The 13,646-nt window shown below is 37.7% G+C and overlaps 1 protein-coding gene across 1 annotated transcript in view; it reads left to right on the top strand.

Moving 5' to 3' along the window:
• COG3 (component of oligomeric golgi complex 3) overlaps positions 1 to 13,646 on the top strand; it is a 69,295-nt gene that overhangs the window by 39,704 nt on the left and 15,945 nt on the right. The window contains exons 15-19 of the mRNA XM_002914968.4: positions 3,521 to 3,645; positions 7,133 to 7,222; positions 10,308 to 10,428; positions 13,057 to 13,145; positions 13,255 to 13,389. Coding sequence (XP_002915014.1) covers positions 3,521 to 3,645; positions 7,133 to 7,222; positions 10,308 to 10,428; positions 13,057 to 13,145; positions 13,255 to 13,389 — 560 coding nt within the window. The remainder of the gene's footprint in view (positions 1 to 3,520; positions 3,646 to 7,132; positions 7,223 to 10,307; positions 10,429 to 13,056; positions 13,146 to 13,254; positions 13,390 to 13,646) is intronic.

The following is a 13,646-nucleotide window of genomic DNA, read 5'->3' as shown; positions in this document are numbered from 1 at the left end:
ACCCATGCTTGGCCTTAATATAAATAAGGTATTTTTCGCAGAACTGTAGAGACTAGTTAGGAAATTGTTTTGTTTTCCATTTGAAAGATAAAGGTTTGAGCCAGGGCACTGACAGGGGGATGGAGAGAAGTGAAGAGACGAGGTATCTGGTTAAGAGCGTGAATCAGTAGAATTTGATGACATACTAGATGTGGGGGCTGAGAAAAAGACTTAGCAGGGTCCATGTGGAACAACTGAGAGGGTCTGTGTATATCGACCTAGAGCTGTGCTGTTCAGTATGGTAGCCACCTGCCATTGAACATGTGAAATGTGGCTCCTCTGAATATGCTGTTAGCATATAAAATACACACCAAATTTCAAAGACTTAATATGAAATAAAGAGTGGAAAAAACCTTATTAGTAATTTCTGTCTTGATGACATGTTAAAATGATAATATTTTAGATATATTGGGTTAAATACATTAAAACTCATTCCGCTTGTTTCTTCTTACTTTTTTTAATGTGGCATTTTAATGTGTTAACATTTATAGCTCACATTGTATATCTCTTGGACAGTACTGCTCTAGAACTATAAAGAGGACTGATTTGGAGATAAAGATTGTAGAGTAATTGACGCTTCGGGCTTGTGTAGGATCACCCCAGGACAGAGAGTACAGTGACAATAGCAGAAATCTGGGGAGAGAACCTCAGCAGATGCTGACATTAAAGAGCAAATGGAGGTAGAGGAGTGTCCTGGGCCAACAGCGAGAGAGGTCAGAAGCAAGCAAGGGGTTAGGGTGTGATTGAAGCCAGAGGGGGAGGGGTTGGCAGCATAGTTTTGGGCAGAGGGTGAGAAATAGGAAATCACATAGCTGTTGTGGTCAGAGAATGGGATGCTAAGATTTAATAATTAAGAGGTGGAATAGTTTGGAGTAAGAAGAAGGTCTGTAGAAAATAATAAAGTAATTCTAAAAGAAGGTCATGAGAAAATCTGTGTGGTAGGGAGTGCAGGGGTGGGAGTGAAGGTCTTTGGAATTGACAACCATGTGATTGTATGGTTATTGATGCTACTTAGAATGGTGATAGAATTTGGGATGGAAAACAAGACTGAGTCAAGTGGCAAGGGGAGCAAAAAAAGAGTACAATCACTTTTCTTGATTCTTGATTTCTTGGTTATGTTGGAAGTGAAAATGAGAAGCCTCCGAAGTGAGGACTTTAAACAACATGGTGTTCATGTACTAGAACTAGGTGCCAGGGCGAGCTGGTAGAGGGACCATTGTGTGAAGAGCCTGATTATCAGTATCTTCAAAAGCAGAGGCCCTGTTCTCTCCTTAGAGCAGGTAGGGGGAAGGTGGGGCTCACGGAGGGTGCAGGAGGGAGGAGCCCTGCTCTTCAGAAGAGGCAGCCAGTAGGTACTCGCCTTTTGATGGCTTGTCGTGTAAGTAGAGTTTCCCTGTCAGTTGTTTTAACTGTTAACTATTTTTCACAGGAAAATGAAAAAAAATAAATAAGCCAACTTCTGGCTTTAAAGTACTTAAATAGATTTGTTTCACTGAACTTTTATTTGGGGTACTTTTTTGGCTCTTTATATTGAAGGAGGGATCCTGCAGATATCATAATCTTAGCACCGTCATAGATACTTAATCTCCTAAATATTCTTTGATATAATTTGTCTAGTTTATTCTTTCTAAGGAACTTCATTTAAAGGAGATATTTTAGTTTAAAATAAGGCCTTATAGAATAGCTTTTAAAATTACACAAATATTGCATGCTTTTGAAAAGCAAAAAATTCAGCTTACAGAATTATAAAGAGAAAGCACTAACCCACCACATTCTCCTCTTTCTTTTTCCCCAGAAATCTATACTACAACCTCCAGACCTTCTAAGCAGAGGCCATTCTAGCTCTTAAAGAAAAGAAAAAAAAATTATGTTTTGCTTGGCTATACTTTTATTGTTTTTATTATTGAAAATAGTTCAAATATACAGAAAAGTAGAAGGAACGATACAATCAACAGTGAACACCTCTACCAACCATCTGGATTCAAGACTTAACATTTTATCACATTATATATACATACATTCTTTTGCTAATCATTTTTTTTAAGTTTATGTATTTATTTAAGTAATTTTTACACCCAGTGTGGGGCTCGATCATGATCAATGTGTAATCTTTACACCCAGTGTGGGGCACCCAAGATCAAGAGCCACATGCTCCTCTGGCTGAGCCAGCCAGGCGCCCCAATCTTTTGCTAATCATTTTAAAGTAAATTATTGACATCATTGCCAGTTTACTCTTGAGTATTTCATCATCTCTCCAAAAAATAAGGACATCTCTTATATAACCCTAAAACATTATTGCATTTCATAGAGTTTCCTAATGTCCTCTAATACCCAGTCCATTATTTCATTATCCTCTCTTGTTCCAAAGTATTATTTTAGTCTGCTATTGTAGCTCATTTGAACTTTGGTCCATTGAGCCGAAGTGATTGTGCTTTCCTTACAAAATGTCTCTGCTCAACCAAGCTCCCCATCTGCTCCTCCTCACCCTCATCAGAGTGTTTGCCCTGTCTTGGAGAGACGGGGGCAATTCTTTTTACTTGCGAATTGGATCGACTAAGTAGGCCTATAAGTAATACAGCTAAGAGCATGGAAGGCAGTCTGTCAAAACAGCTTTGATTAATTTTCCTGTTTAACATTGCTTTATTTTCTTGTCATTTCCTCACCTCCCTTGGCTCCCACTTGCTTCTACATGACTGCATACAGATCTACTTGCTTTTTTATAAGGTGTATATGCTGTTCATTCATCCCATACAGATTGTTTTGTTTGTTCTAAAGATTTTATTTATTTATTTATGATTTTATTTATTTGAGAGAGGGAGAGAATGAGCAATGGGGAGGGCAGAGGGAGAGAGCAGGAGAAGCAGACTCCCCTCTGAGCAGGAAGCCTGATGTGGGGCTCGATCCTAGGACCTGGAGATCATGACCTGAGCTGAAGGCAGATGCTTAACCAACTGAGCCACCCATGCACCCCAGATTTTATTTGTTTGTTTGTTTATTTATTTATTTATTTATTTATTTATTTATTTATTTATTTATGAGAGCGAGCATGAGGGGAGGCAGAAGGATAGGTAGGAGCAGACTCTCCGCTGAGCAGGGAGCCTGATGCAGGGCTTGATCCCAGGACCCTGCAACCATGACCTGAGCCGAAGGCAGACATTTAACTGACTGAGCCACCCAGGTGCCCCCATTCCATAAAAATTATTGATCACAGTTTTGGAATAGCTGTTTGAGTTAAGCATATATATATGAGGCCGGAATGTATATATGTATTTATATGTAGTCTCACTTACTGTGTTAAATATCAGCTGTCACGATTCCTATGGGTTCCTATGCCATTATTGATTGAAGGTGAAAAAAACTAGAAAAAAATGGATGCCTCCAGCTATAGATAACTAACGAGAACAAAAGTTTATGTTTACCATGCAAATACGACAAACTTCCATGTGTGTGAAATGTCTCTTTTTTCCTTTTGGGTTTTTAGGTTCAACAGAATCCCTCAATCCTAGACCACAGACCACAATTTCTCCAGCAGATCTTCATGGAATGTGGTATCCTACAGTTCGAAGAACTCTTGTGTGTCTCTCCAAATTGTACAGATGTATAGATGTATGTGTATCAGTTCTTCTATCTTTACTGTAAATTGCTTACTCTTTCATGTGAAATTTTTTAATTTTAAGATCTTGATGTAGTATTTTGTTTGGTATTAAATTAGAAGCATGATTTTTAGATACAGAGGTAAGTTTAAGATCAATCTAATTTAGGGATTCTCTTTAAAAAAAAAAAAGATTTTATTTATTTATTAGAGAGAGAGAGCACGCATGCACGACCTGGGGGGAGGGGAAGAGGGAGAGGGAGAAGCAGATTCTCTGCAGAGCAGGGAGCACAATGCAGGGTTCCATTCCCAGGACCCTGGGATCATGACCTAAGCCGAAGGCAGACGCTTAACCGACTGAACCACCCTGGCACCCCTAATATAGGGATTCTTAACCTGTGGATTCTGTAGACCCTTAGAATTCACTAGTGGCCTTTGGAGAGTCTATGAACACCTTGAAATTGTGAGTAAAATTGTGTTTGTATGTTTATATTTGTCTTTCTGAAAGGAGAAGGATTATAGCTTTTATTGCTTCTCACAGGGATCTATGACCACATAAAACTTTAAAACTACTGGTTAATTCATCTGTTTTTGTTTATATTAGGAAATTATATTAGTGTATATATAAGGAAAAAGACATGCTGAAAGTTTAAGTGATAATGTCCAGTGTTACATGGCTATAATACACATTTAGTATTAAATTTATTATTAAATGCATCTACTTTGGTTTTTTCTTTTTAAAGATTATTTATTTTAGAGAGAGGGTGTGTGTGTGCGAGTGGGGGGGGCGGAAGGAGAGGGAGAGGAAGAGAATCTCAAGCAGACTCCCTGCTGAGTCTGACATGGCGCTTGATCTCAGGACCCTGAGATCATGACCTAAGGTGAAACCAAGAGTCGAATGCTTAACCAGCTGAGCCACCTGGGCACCCCATTAATTTAGTTTTGTGCTCCATTTAAAATCAATGTTCTTTTTTTTTTTAAAGATCTATTTATTTGAGAGCAAAAGCATGGGGCAGGGAGGCAGGGTGAGGGGCAGAGGGAGAGAGAGAATCTCAAGCAGACTCCCCGCTGAGCACAGAGCCCAGTGTGGGCCTCCATTTCACGACTCTGAAATCATGACCTGAGCTGAAATCGAGAGTCGGATGCTTAACTGACTGAACCACCCAGGTACCCCTAAGTCATCATTCTTAATAAGTAGTATTAAGATTACATGTGTTTCTTAGACTAAGAAACCATGGACTAATTTTAGTTATTTGCTGAAATTAACAGTACCTTTTTTTTTTTTTTAAGCACTACCTTAAACATTATGCATTGATTTTAGGTCAGAGTTCCTGTAAGCACTCCAGAATGTTTAATGATATGATTATCAATCTAGAGAAAGATTAGAGTTGTCTATACTTACTTACTGTTAGGAGTTTGCTGCTGAAATAGTTTATAAGATTCAATTTTTAATGTTTTATTTATTTAAGTAATCTCTACACCCAACATGGGGCTTGAATTTACAACCCTGAGATCAAGAGTTACATGTTCCTCCAGCTGAGCCAGCGAGGCACCCCTAAAATTCAGTGGTTTTAATTTAAAATTTGTTACAACTCAAATAGCATATAAAGAGAAAAGTGACTACAACAGCAATGTAATTAATTGTCCAGATGCTACTGTTTCTTAAGAATAGAGTTCAAAGGGGGTGTTTTTGCTCCCCCCCACCCCGTAGAGATGTTCCATATCTCAGAGGCCTAGGGGCCGAACAAGGTTGCAGTTGTTTCATTGGTTCAGTAGAGTGCACAGTACTTAGTATCTATTTTAAGCTACATAGTTATTGGAGTTTGTGCTTAGAGAAATTTTGAAATTCCCAGAAAATACCTTTTGGCCTGTTCTGGGACTTCTAAGATGAGGCCACAACACCTCTACAGTTAGATGTCTTAGCCCTTTTGCCCAGCTAATGAGCTGTCTTCCAGAGGGAGGTTTGGACATTGGCATCTCCTCTTCCCCAGGATCCCTAGTAGGTGTACTGAATGATGGTATGAGGCTGGGATTCAGAAACTGCGTAGAGTAGATCCAGGATCCCAATGGGACACATGGGGGCATATTCCATATAAAATCCGTTATCATCACAGGCCCTAGTGAAGCGTTTTAGCTGCTTAACAGGGATTTAAGCCAAACAGTAGGGTAGACCTGAGGACACAACCCTGCCTGTTTTTATTTTATGTTCTGGGGCTGCCCGTTTTTTTTTTTTTTTAAACCTAGCTTATATCCAAATCATATCCCTCTCTATTTTAATCATCTAAGGCAAGGAAAGCCAAGTCTAGTGAAAAACGCATTACGACTGAGCAGGGGGAAGAGAGGGTCTTAGTCTAAACTGCCCATCTTCGGTCTTCCTCAGGCGGGGGCAGTGACCTAGCAAGAGGTATCCCTAATCTTTTCTTACTACAGAAGCCTCATAGAAAACAAATGAGAGGGAAGCAGTACAAAAAGAGAATAACATCAAGTAGAGATCAGGACCCAGGACTGTGGCCTCATAGTAAATATTTTGCTCATATTCCTCCATATCAACTCCATTGCAGGTGGAATGGAGGCAGGGAGGGAAGCAAGGGACTGGCGGGTGACCCTGCCCAGGCCAACATGCCATACCTCTGGCAAGATGTAGAAATGGCAAGAATCATATTTCACATGCTATTTGTAACCTGATTGTTTTGTTTTTACCTAATTATATTTTATAAAAATTTTACCACGTCCTTCAGCATTCCTGTATTTCATGCATAATATAATTTATATTTACTAGTATTTTATTTGTTGACTCCCCCGTCATTGAACATTTATTTGCATTTTTTTGCTGTTTTAAATAATGTAGTAAGAGCCACATGCATGAATTTTATAATACAATACTGATTAATTATCTGGGATACATTTTTAGAAGTGGGTTTACTGGGACCCTGGGTGGCTCAGTTGGCTCAGGTCATGATCCTGTGGTCCTGGGATCAAGTCCTGAATTGGGCTCCCTGTTCATGAGGGAGCCTGCTTCTCCTTCTCCCTCTGCTGCTGCTCTCCCTCTCTGTCAAATAAACAAATAAAATCTTTAAAAAAAAAAAAAATGTGGGTTTACTGAGGCTTTATCTTAAAGTTGGTTTTATTGATTTAAAAAACAGCCTACAGTATGAGGGCATATTGGAGTCATGGCTCCGTGGGGTCAGAACCACATCTGCCTTGTCCACCCACCCCTGTGCATCCAGCAGCATTTAGCACTGAGCCTAGCATGGAATAGGTGCTCAGGAAATTGTTGAAGGGTCACATGAGAGTTCTGAGAGATGTAAATTACAAAACTACGTGTTGGTCTAGACAGGTTGCATGGGAATAGGAACTCTAGGGGAATATTGCCAGTAATATAAATTCATCCAGTGGATAAGGGCAAGCAAGCATTCATTGTTCCTTGTACTCTGTTTGCAGTTTCTCTTTTTCCTGTGTTGTGAAACATTTCAGAGTAATGTTTTTCTTTTATTTCACCAGAGGGCAGTGTTCCAAGGATTATCACAGGAAGCCTTGTCTGCCTGCATTCATTCGTTACTTGGAGCATCAGAGTCTATCAGCAAAAACAAGGTTTGATGAAGTGTTAGGTGAAATCTTGCTACCTATAATAATATTGTGGAATACAGCACTTATTTACAGGCACAGAAATTCAAAACCATTTTGGCAGTAGGATTTGTTCAATATGACTTAATTGAGGCACTTTAAGAGAAGCTTTAAGAGTTGACCCTTGAACAACACAGGAATTAGGGGACTCAGCCCCCCCCCCCGCCGAGTTCAAAATCCTTGTAGAAGTTTTGATTCCTTGAACACTTAACTATTAATAGCCTGCTGTTGACTGGAAGCCTTACTGATAACAGAAACAGTCAACACCTATTTTGTCTGTTATATGTATTATGTACTATTTTCTTACAATAAAGTAAGCTAGAGAAAAGAAAATGTTATTAAGAAAAATCATAGGGAAGTGAAAATATATTTGTAATACTGTATACTATAAAAAATTAATGTATAAGTGGGCCAGTGCAGTTCAAACCGTGTTGTTCAAGGCTCAATTGTATTATGTTGTACTGCTAACTAAAGACTATACAGTATAAAAGAGTGCCAGCTTTGCTAAAAATACTGAAAATGGTACTTTGGTTATAAATTCTGTAGGGTAAAGGTTTCTTATTATAGCCTTAGCAACTGAGAAGGTGGTAGACTCCTGTTTCTGTGAAAGACCAAAACAGTGTTTATAAGGGAACATAGCAATTTATAATCATCCCTTCAGTGATGGTTTTAAACAGTTGAATGGCCTCACTTGGAGGAAATCAGCCGAGTCAGTTTGGAAGACAGACAGTTGTGGTCCATGGGTTCTGTGACCAGAAGTAGTTGCCATGACTTCGTGATTTAAAGTTTTTAATCAAGAAGGGATCTGGGACTGAAGGCTGCTCCCAAGGCCCCTGAGCATTTTTTATAGCATGGTCAAAAGTGTTGCTTCATTTAACTCTCCATTAAAATACCTGTCTCCTTTTAAATACTCCATTAAAGGGAGGAAGCTGTGGGGGCTGTTTCCAGGGAAACTTTTTTGCTGTGGCGTATTCAAACCTTGTGAAACTTTCTGGACTTCCAGATTTACAAACTTGATTTCTTACTTCAAGGCTTTAGATAAATTAGGTTAAAACAAAACAAAACAAAAAACAAATGACAAAAAAAACTTCCTGCCAAAGAATTTGGGATTCTGTTGCTAGGAAAGCTGTACCTCTGATTATGACCACTGCATTCTCCCAGTCATGGAGTGGAAGGTTGAAGTGAAATTTTCATATGCTGGAAAGAGGATGGAAAGTTAATTGTAGACAGGCAGATTTCACTTTTAAAATATTTCTAAGCTTGAGCTCTCACATTTCTTATAATACATGAAATCAGGAAACATGTCTAATGTTAGGCAAATGGTTAAGTAAATTGTGGCATATTCCATAGAGTAGACTGTTACACAGGCATTAATTTTTTTTAATGAAGCAATAGCATTTAACTTAAATATGTTAAGGCAAAAAAAAAAAAAGATACAAGCCAGATATACATTATGACTTTATGTAATGAAAACACGCAATAAAACATTAACATTGAAAGTTTTTGGGTGAATGTGGATGATTTTCCCTTCTTTTCTCTACACTCTTCTTTATTTTCCAGATTTTTAAGAGTGAGCATGTATTTCTTAGAAGATAAGGAGGAAAAAAATGATCTATTTTAAAAATAAGTTTATATGCTTATGTCTTCTTGTACCACCTCCTTTTTTTAGAGGGAGGAGTGAAGGGCTTTTTGATTATTTAGTCCTTAGTCTGTGAGGCTATCCTATTTTTTGTGACTCTGCTTCCTACATATTATAAGAGGTTTAAGTTTGTGTGAGGAAGCCCTCGATTTGGCAAGCATTAGCTATTTTCATTGCTGAGTTTGTGTACTTTGCATTTCAAGAAAAAAGTGATTAATAAAAATGACTGCTTAATGTCTTAGCTGAAGGCAAGAAGTCGTTACCATACTTAATTGAGCACCTAATATATTAGTAAACTAACGTGATACTATTTGCTGGATTATAACAGCTTTAGTAAAGTAAATCTGTACTATACTATTTTTGCCCCTTGGAGTTGTTAGTTTTTTAAAAAAATAGAGCAAGTATTCAAAATGTGTCAGGCTTCCTACTTATTTAATGCTCTGTGTTCCAGAGTGCAAAGTGAATTTCCATCAAATAAATCATACTTACATATTGATTATGTGTTTATTTAGAAGGAGGAAGGAGAGAGAGAGAGACACCAGAGAGGAGTTACTTTGTTTAATAATTAATAACCCTTTAAAATTGTTGTTTGCTGAAGGACAATTTTATTCTTTTCCTAATACAGTATAACGTCATTAGAAATACTTTCAAAGTGAGAGTCTGTCTTTATTAAGCAGCAAGAAAGAGTAAATGCAGCCTTGCCCTTGTTAATATACAGACTTTTTTTGGAAGTAAAAGTTATGATTATTCACTGTTTTAGGATTGGGTCAGAGCTTTGAGAACTAAGCTTGAATCATAAGACTCTTCTAGATGGGTACTGCCAGGGTAACTCTCAGGGTATAGATAGTCAGTGCTCTGTTGGTGGCAGGATAATCCAAAATGGTAACCCCAAATCACTTTTGCATTTGGAAGCTCCTTTTATGTAAATATGAATATTTCTGATATTCTGGATACTGAAACCACTTTGGCCACATAGTGAGAGCCATGTTACTTGAAGAGAAACTGGAAAGCCATGAGAGGTCACAGATGTGCTCATGCTTTGACTTTTTCTTTATTTCCTGCTCTGTGCTGAGGTTAGGTCACTTTATCTGTTCTGTTTCTAAACCAAGTTAAAATAGATTTGATTTCTTTTTCTAAATGTGTTACTTTATAACCTTTTGTCTGATTTACTTTCTTGGATTGACGAAGTAGAGTGGGTGACAATGTTACTAAGAGTTTGCAGCAAGATTTTTCCCGATAATCCTAACATGGGTAATATGGGGAAAGTTGATTGCACAACAAAGGAGTATTGGTACATACGGTTAGGTTAAGGTCCATGAACCTAGGTAGATCAATGTTGATTAATAACACCATGTGTTTTACGTGTTTTTATTTAATCTGTGATAATACCCATTTTTCTGTTTTACAATTTAGACTCAGATTGATGGACAACTTTTCTTAATTAAGCACCTTTTGATTCTTCGTGAACAAATTGCTCCATTTCATACTGAATTCACCATTAAGGAAATTTCCCTGGACCTCAAGAAAACTAGAGGTACTTCATTGTCCTGGCTGGCACAGTTGGGTGTGTTTGACCTGTCCAAATGTGCCAGCAAAGGTTATAGGTTTATTTTATGTTCATCTGCAATTTTTTTTTTTGCATGCTGTGCTTGCTAAGCATGTTACTTGTTCATACTAAGCTGAGCTATCAACATCCTAATTACATCTAACTTGCTCTATTTTCCTTATGAAAGAAACTGTTTCTGAGCATTTCAATTTGTAATATAGCATTACTTCTCTTAGACTCTGCCACATATTACCATAACCAGTTAAAAAATGAAAAATCAGTGTAACAGCTACTTACAGTGTCAGCCAATTGGGGGGATTTTAAACATCGAGTAGAGTTTGTCTGTTCATGAAAATTCAGGAAGCCAGCTGGGTAAAATGGTAAAATGGGAGTACTTATCCAAGAATCTGAAAGATTTGGGTTCTGTTCCTCGCCCATCATTTCCTGGCTCTTGTGTGATCTTGGATGGGTGTTTTAGCTCTTCTATCCCAGGTGAAATGAGCAGAGTCAACTTGTCATGATAACTTCAGGTTACTGTAATCATAAGCTTGAAAATGTATGTTAAAGTGCTTTGTAAGCGTTAAGTGCTTAAGTAAGCCTAATTGATATTATTATATCAGCTGGTTGTTAGTTAATCATCTTAGGAAAGATGGTTCATCCATCCTAATGATTTGCTTCTGACTGAATTAATAAGAGATGATTTCTAAAAGATCAAAATAGTTATTTTCTAAGATGTTGATCTTAAGCAGTTAAGGATATACTATGAATATTCCTAGTTTCTGTTACTTACTTATAAGTTATCTAAACTTTATCTTTTGTTAACCATTTCCAAGAGAATTAAGCTGTAATGCCTTAAGCCATTGTTTATATAATGGAACTTTCTCTTAAGTATTGGGGGAATTGAGAAAATAGTCATTCAAATTATTTCCTGTACTCTGGCTCAGAGGAACTCCAAATACAGGATTTCCAGGGGTAGCCAGTTGTTAGTTCCCTAGTGACTGTGCTTATAAAATGGTGGGCTTGACTTAACTCACCTGAGAACCAAAGTGGTCTCATCATGAGTCATATTAGAACAGTTTACTCTTTCTTTTTCCTAATTCTCTCTCCTTTCCACCATAGAGAATACCTTTTGGTTCTGTTGGAATTTGAATAGTAAACCTGTATGTTACTCATATATTTTGTGATTTATTTTTTATTTTGTATTTTTTAAACGATTTTAGCTATTTATTTTAGAGGGCTGGGGAGGAGCAGAGGGGAAGGGAGGGGGACAAGCAGACTCCTTGCTGAGTGTGGAGCCCTAGAATGAGGGGCTCGGGCTTGATCTCAGGACCCAGAGATTATGACCTGGGCTGAAACCAAGTCAGACACTCTACGACTGTGGCACCTGGGCACCCCTGTGATTATTTTTTTTTTCCCCCAAACAGCAGCCAGATTTCTTGGCTTTTGCCTTTATAGAATGCATAATTTTTTTTAGAGCTTATTCTCATAAGAGGCCTCTATCCCCCAACCAACCTAGTTGATTTCCTTCTGCCCTTTCAGTATGAGATGTGGTGGTAGTGCTCTAACCTTGAAGAGTGCCAGGGGCTGATAGTCCTTAACTTTATTTAAGTGATGAGACAAAGTAAGGCTGATCTACTTTCTTTCACTTTTTTTTCTAATTTATAATTTGTTGCTGCTTAGTTCTCATATAGATCCACTGAAGTGTGAGAAAATGAATTGCCCTAAAATTTTGGCAAATACTGGTTTAAAGTCTCTTTTCCCTAAAACATTATAAAGCCTGTATAATCCTACCATATGCTTATTTGATTCTATTTATGTCAAACAGTTTTTAGGTTATCTTGTAGAAAAGACAGCAGAAACAAAGCTTTACTTACTCTCAATACTGAATCTGATAGGTCTTTTTCAGTAAGATCAGGGTTAAGGCAGTAAGTCCTGTTGTGGTGTATACTTGTAAAAACCAGGGTTGGAAGCATTTCGTGGTTTGCTTCTGCAGTGTGGCAAAGCAAAGAAATGGTCTTTTCTATCACTTAAGAGTACTTGCTCTCTTTACTTTTAAACCTTTAACCTCTCATGACTAACATTATATCTTAATTGCATTTGAACATCAATGAGACCTCAGTTAGTACTTTGCATGGATTCTAGTTAGTCTGGAGGTTAAGGGGTAAATATGTCCTTTTGGTGTTTTCTTTCTGGCTGACACATTAGTTTATTCATTCTGCTTCAAATGAATAAGTTTCTGTGCCAGCCAGGATCTTAACAAATGAAGCTGGGTAAGTATATGAATTTTTTTTGGAAAAAATATTTAGCAGCATAAAAGTAAAGCAGTAAAATTTTAAGGTATCAGTTACCATTTATCTTTTTTTTTTCTGTAAATGGATAATTGAGATTAATAGTCATTTCTTAAGTCGATTTCTAGAAAATAACTGTGCGTGGGTACTACAGCTGTGGTTGGCACTAATCTCACTCTCTTCCATTCACAGAGGTGAGTTGGTGGAAATGAAACTGCTCTTGCTTTGTGGTAACAGATAACTAGCATATGTTAACACACTGAAACAGTAACTCGTCTTTTCTTTTAAAACTGTACCTGTTCACTGGATGAGTAATTTTGTTTCACAGATGCAGCATTTAAAATCCTGAACCCTATGACTGTTCCAAGATTTTTTAGGCTGAATAGCAACAATGCCTTGATAGAGTTCTTGTTGGAGGTGAGAAGGAGTCTGTTTCCTTGGTGGTGGGAGATAAACGGCCTTCTTTACATGTCTGGTAATTTCGGGGCACATAAAAACAGGAGGAAATTGTCATCTTCTTTTTAAGGGGACTCCTGAGATAAGAGAACATTATCTTGACTCTAAAAAAGATGTAGACCGTCATCTGAAATCGGCCTGTGAGCAGTTTATTCAGCAGCAGACCAAGCTGTTTGTAGAGCAGCTGGAGGAGTTCATGACAAAGGTATAGACCTTGGTGCCTACTTGGTAAAGTAATTTTGAATTCTTCCTTAGATTTCCTTTTGAATTACCCTCTTGTGAAAACTCTGGCAGGAGATAGTAAATAGTAAGCCCACATCTTAATGATTCCATCTAGGAAATCACCGGGTTTCCTATTATGGAAGCTTTTTGGCTTGGACTTTTAGATATGCTTGCACAGTTTTCAGTTTTTAAGAGAAAAAGTGCAAATATTGTCTCCTCGCTAAAAATCCATCCACCTGG

This window comes from Ailuropoda melanoleuca, chromosome 7 (genome assembly GCF_002007445.2).
Source record: "Ailuropoda melanoleuca isolate Jingjing chromosome 7, ASM200744v2, whole genome shotgun sequence".
NCBI classification, from domain to species: domain Eukaryota; kingdom Metazoa; phylum Chordata; class Mammalia; order Carnivora; family Ursidae; genus Ailuropoda; species Ailuropoda melanoleuca.
This window is presented reverse-complemented; position numbering and strand designations above follow the sequence as displayed.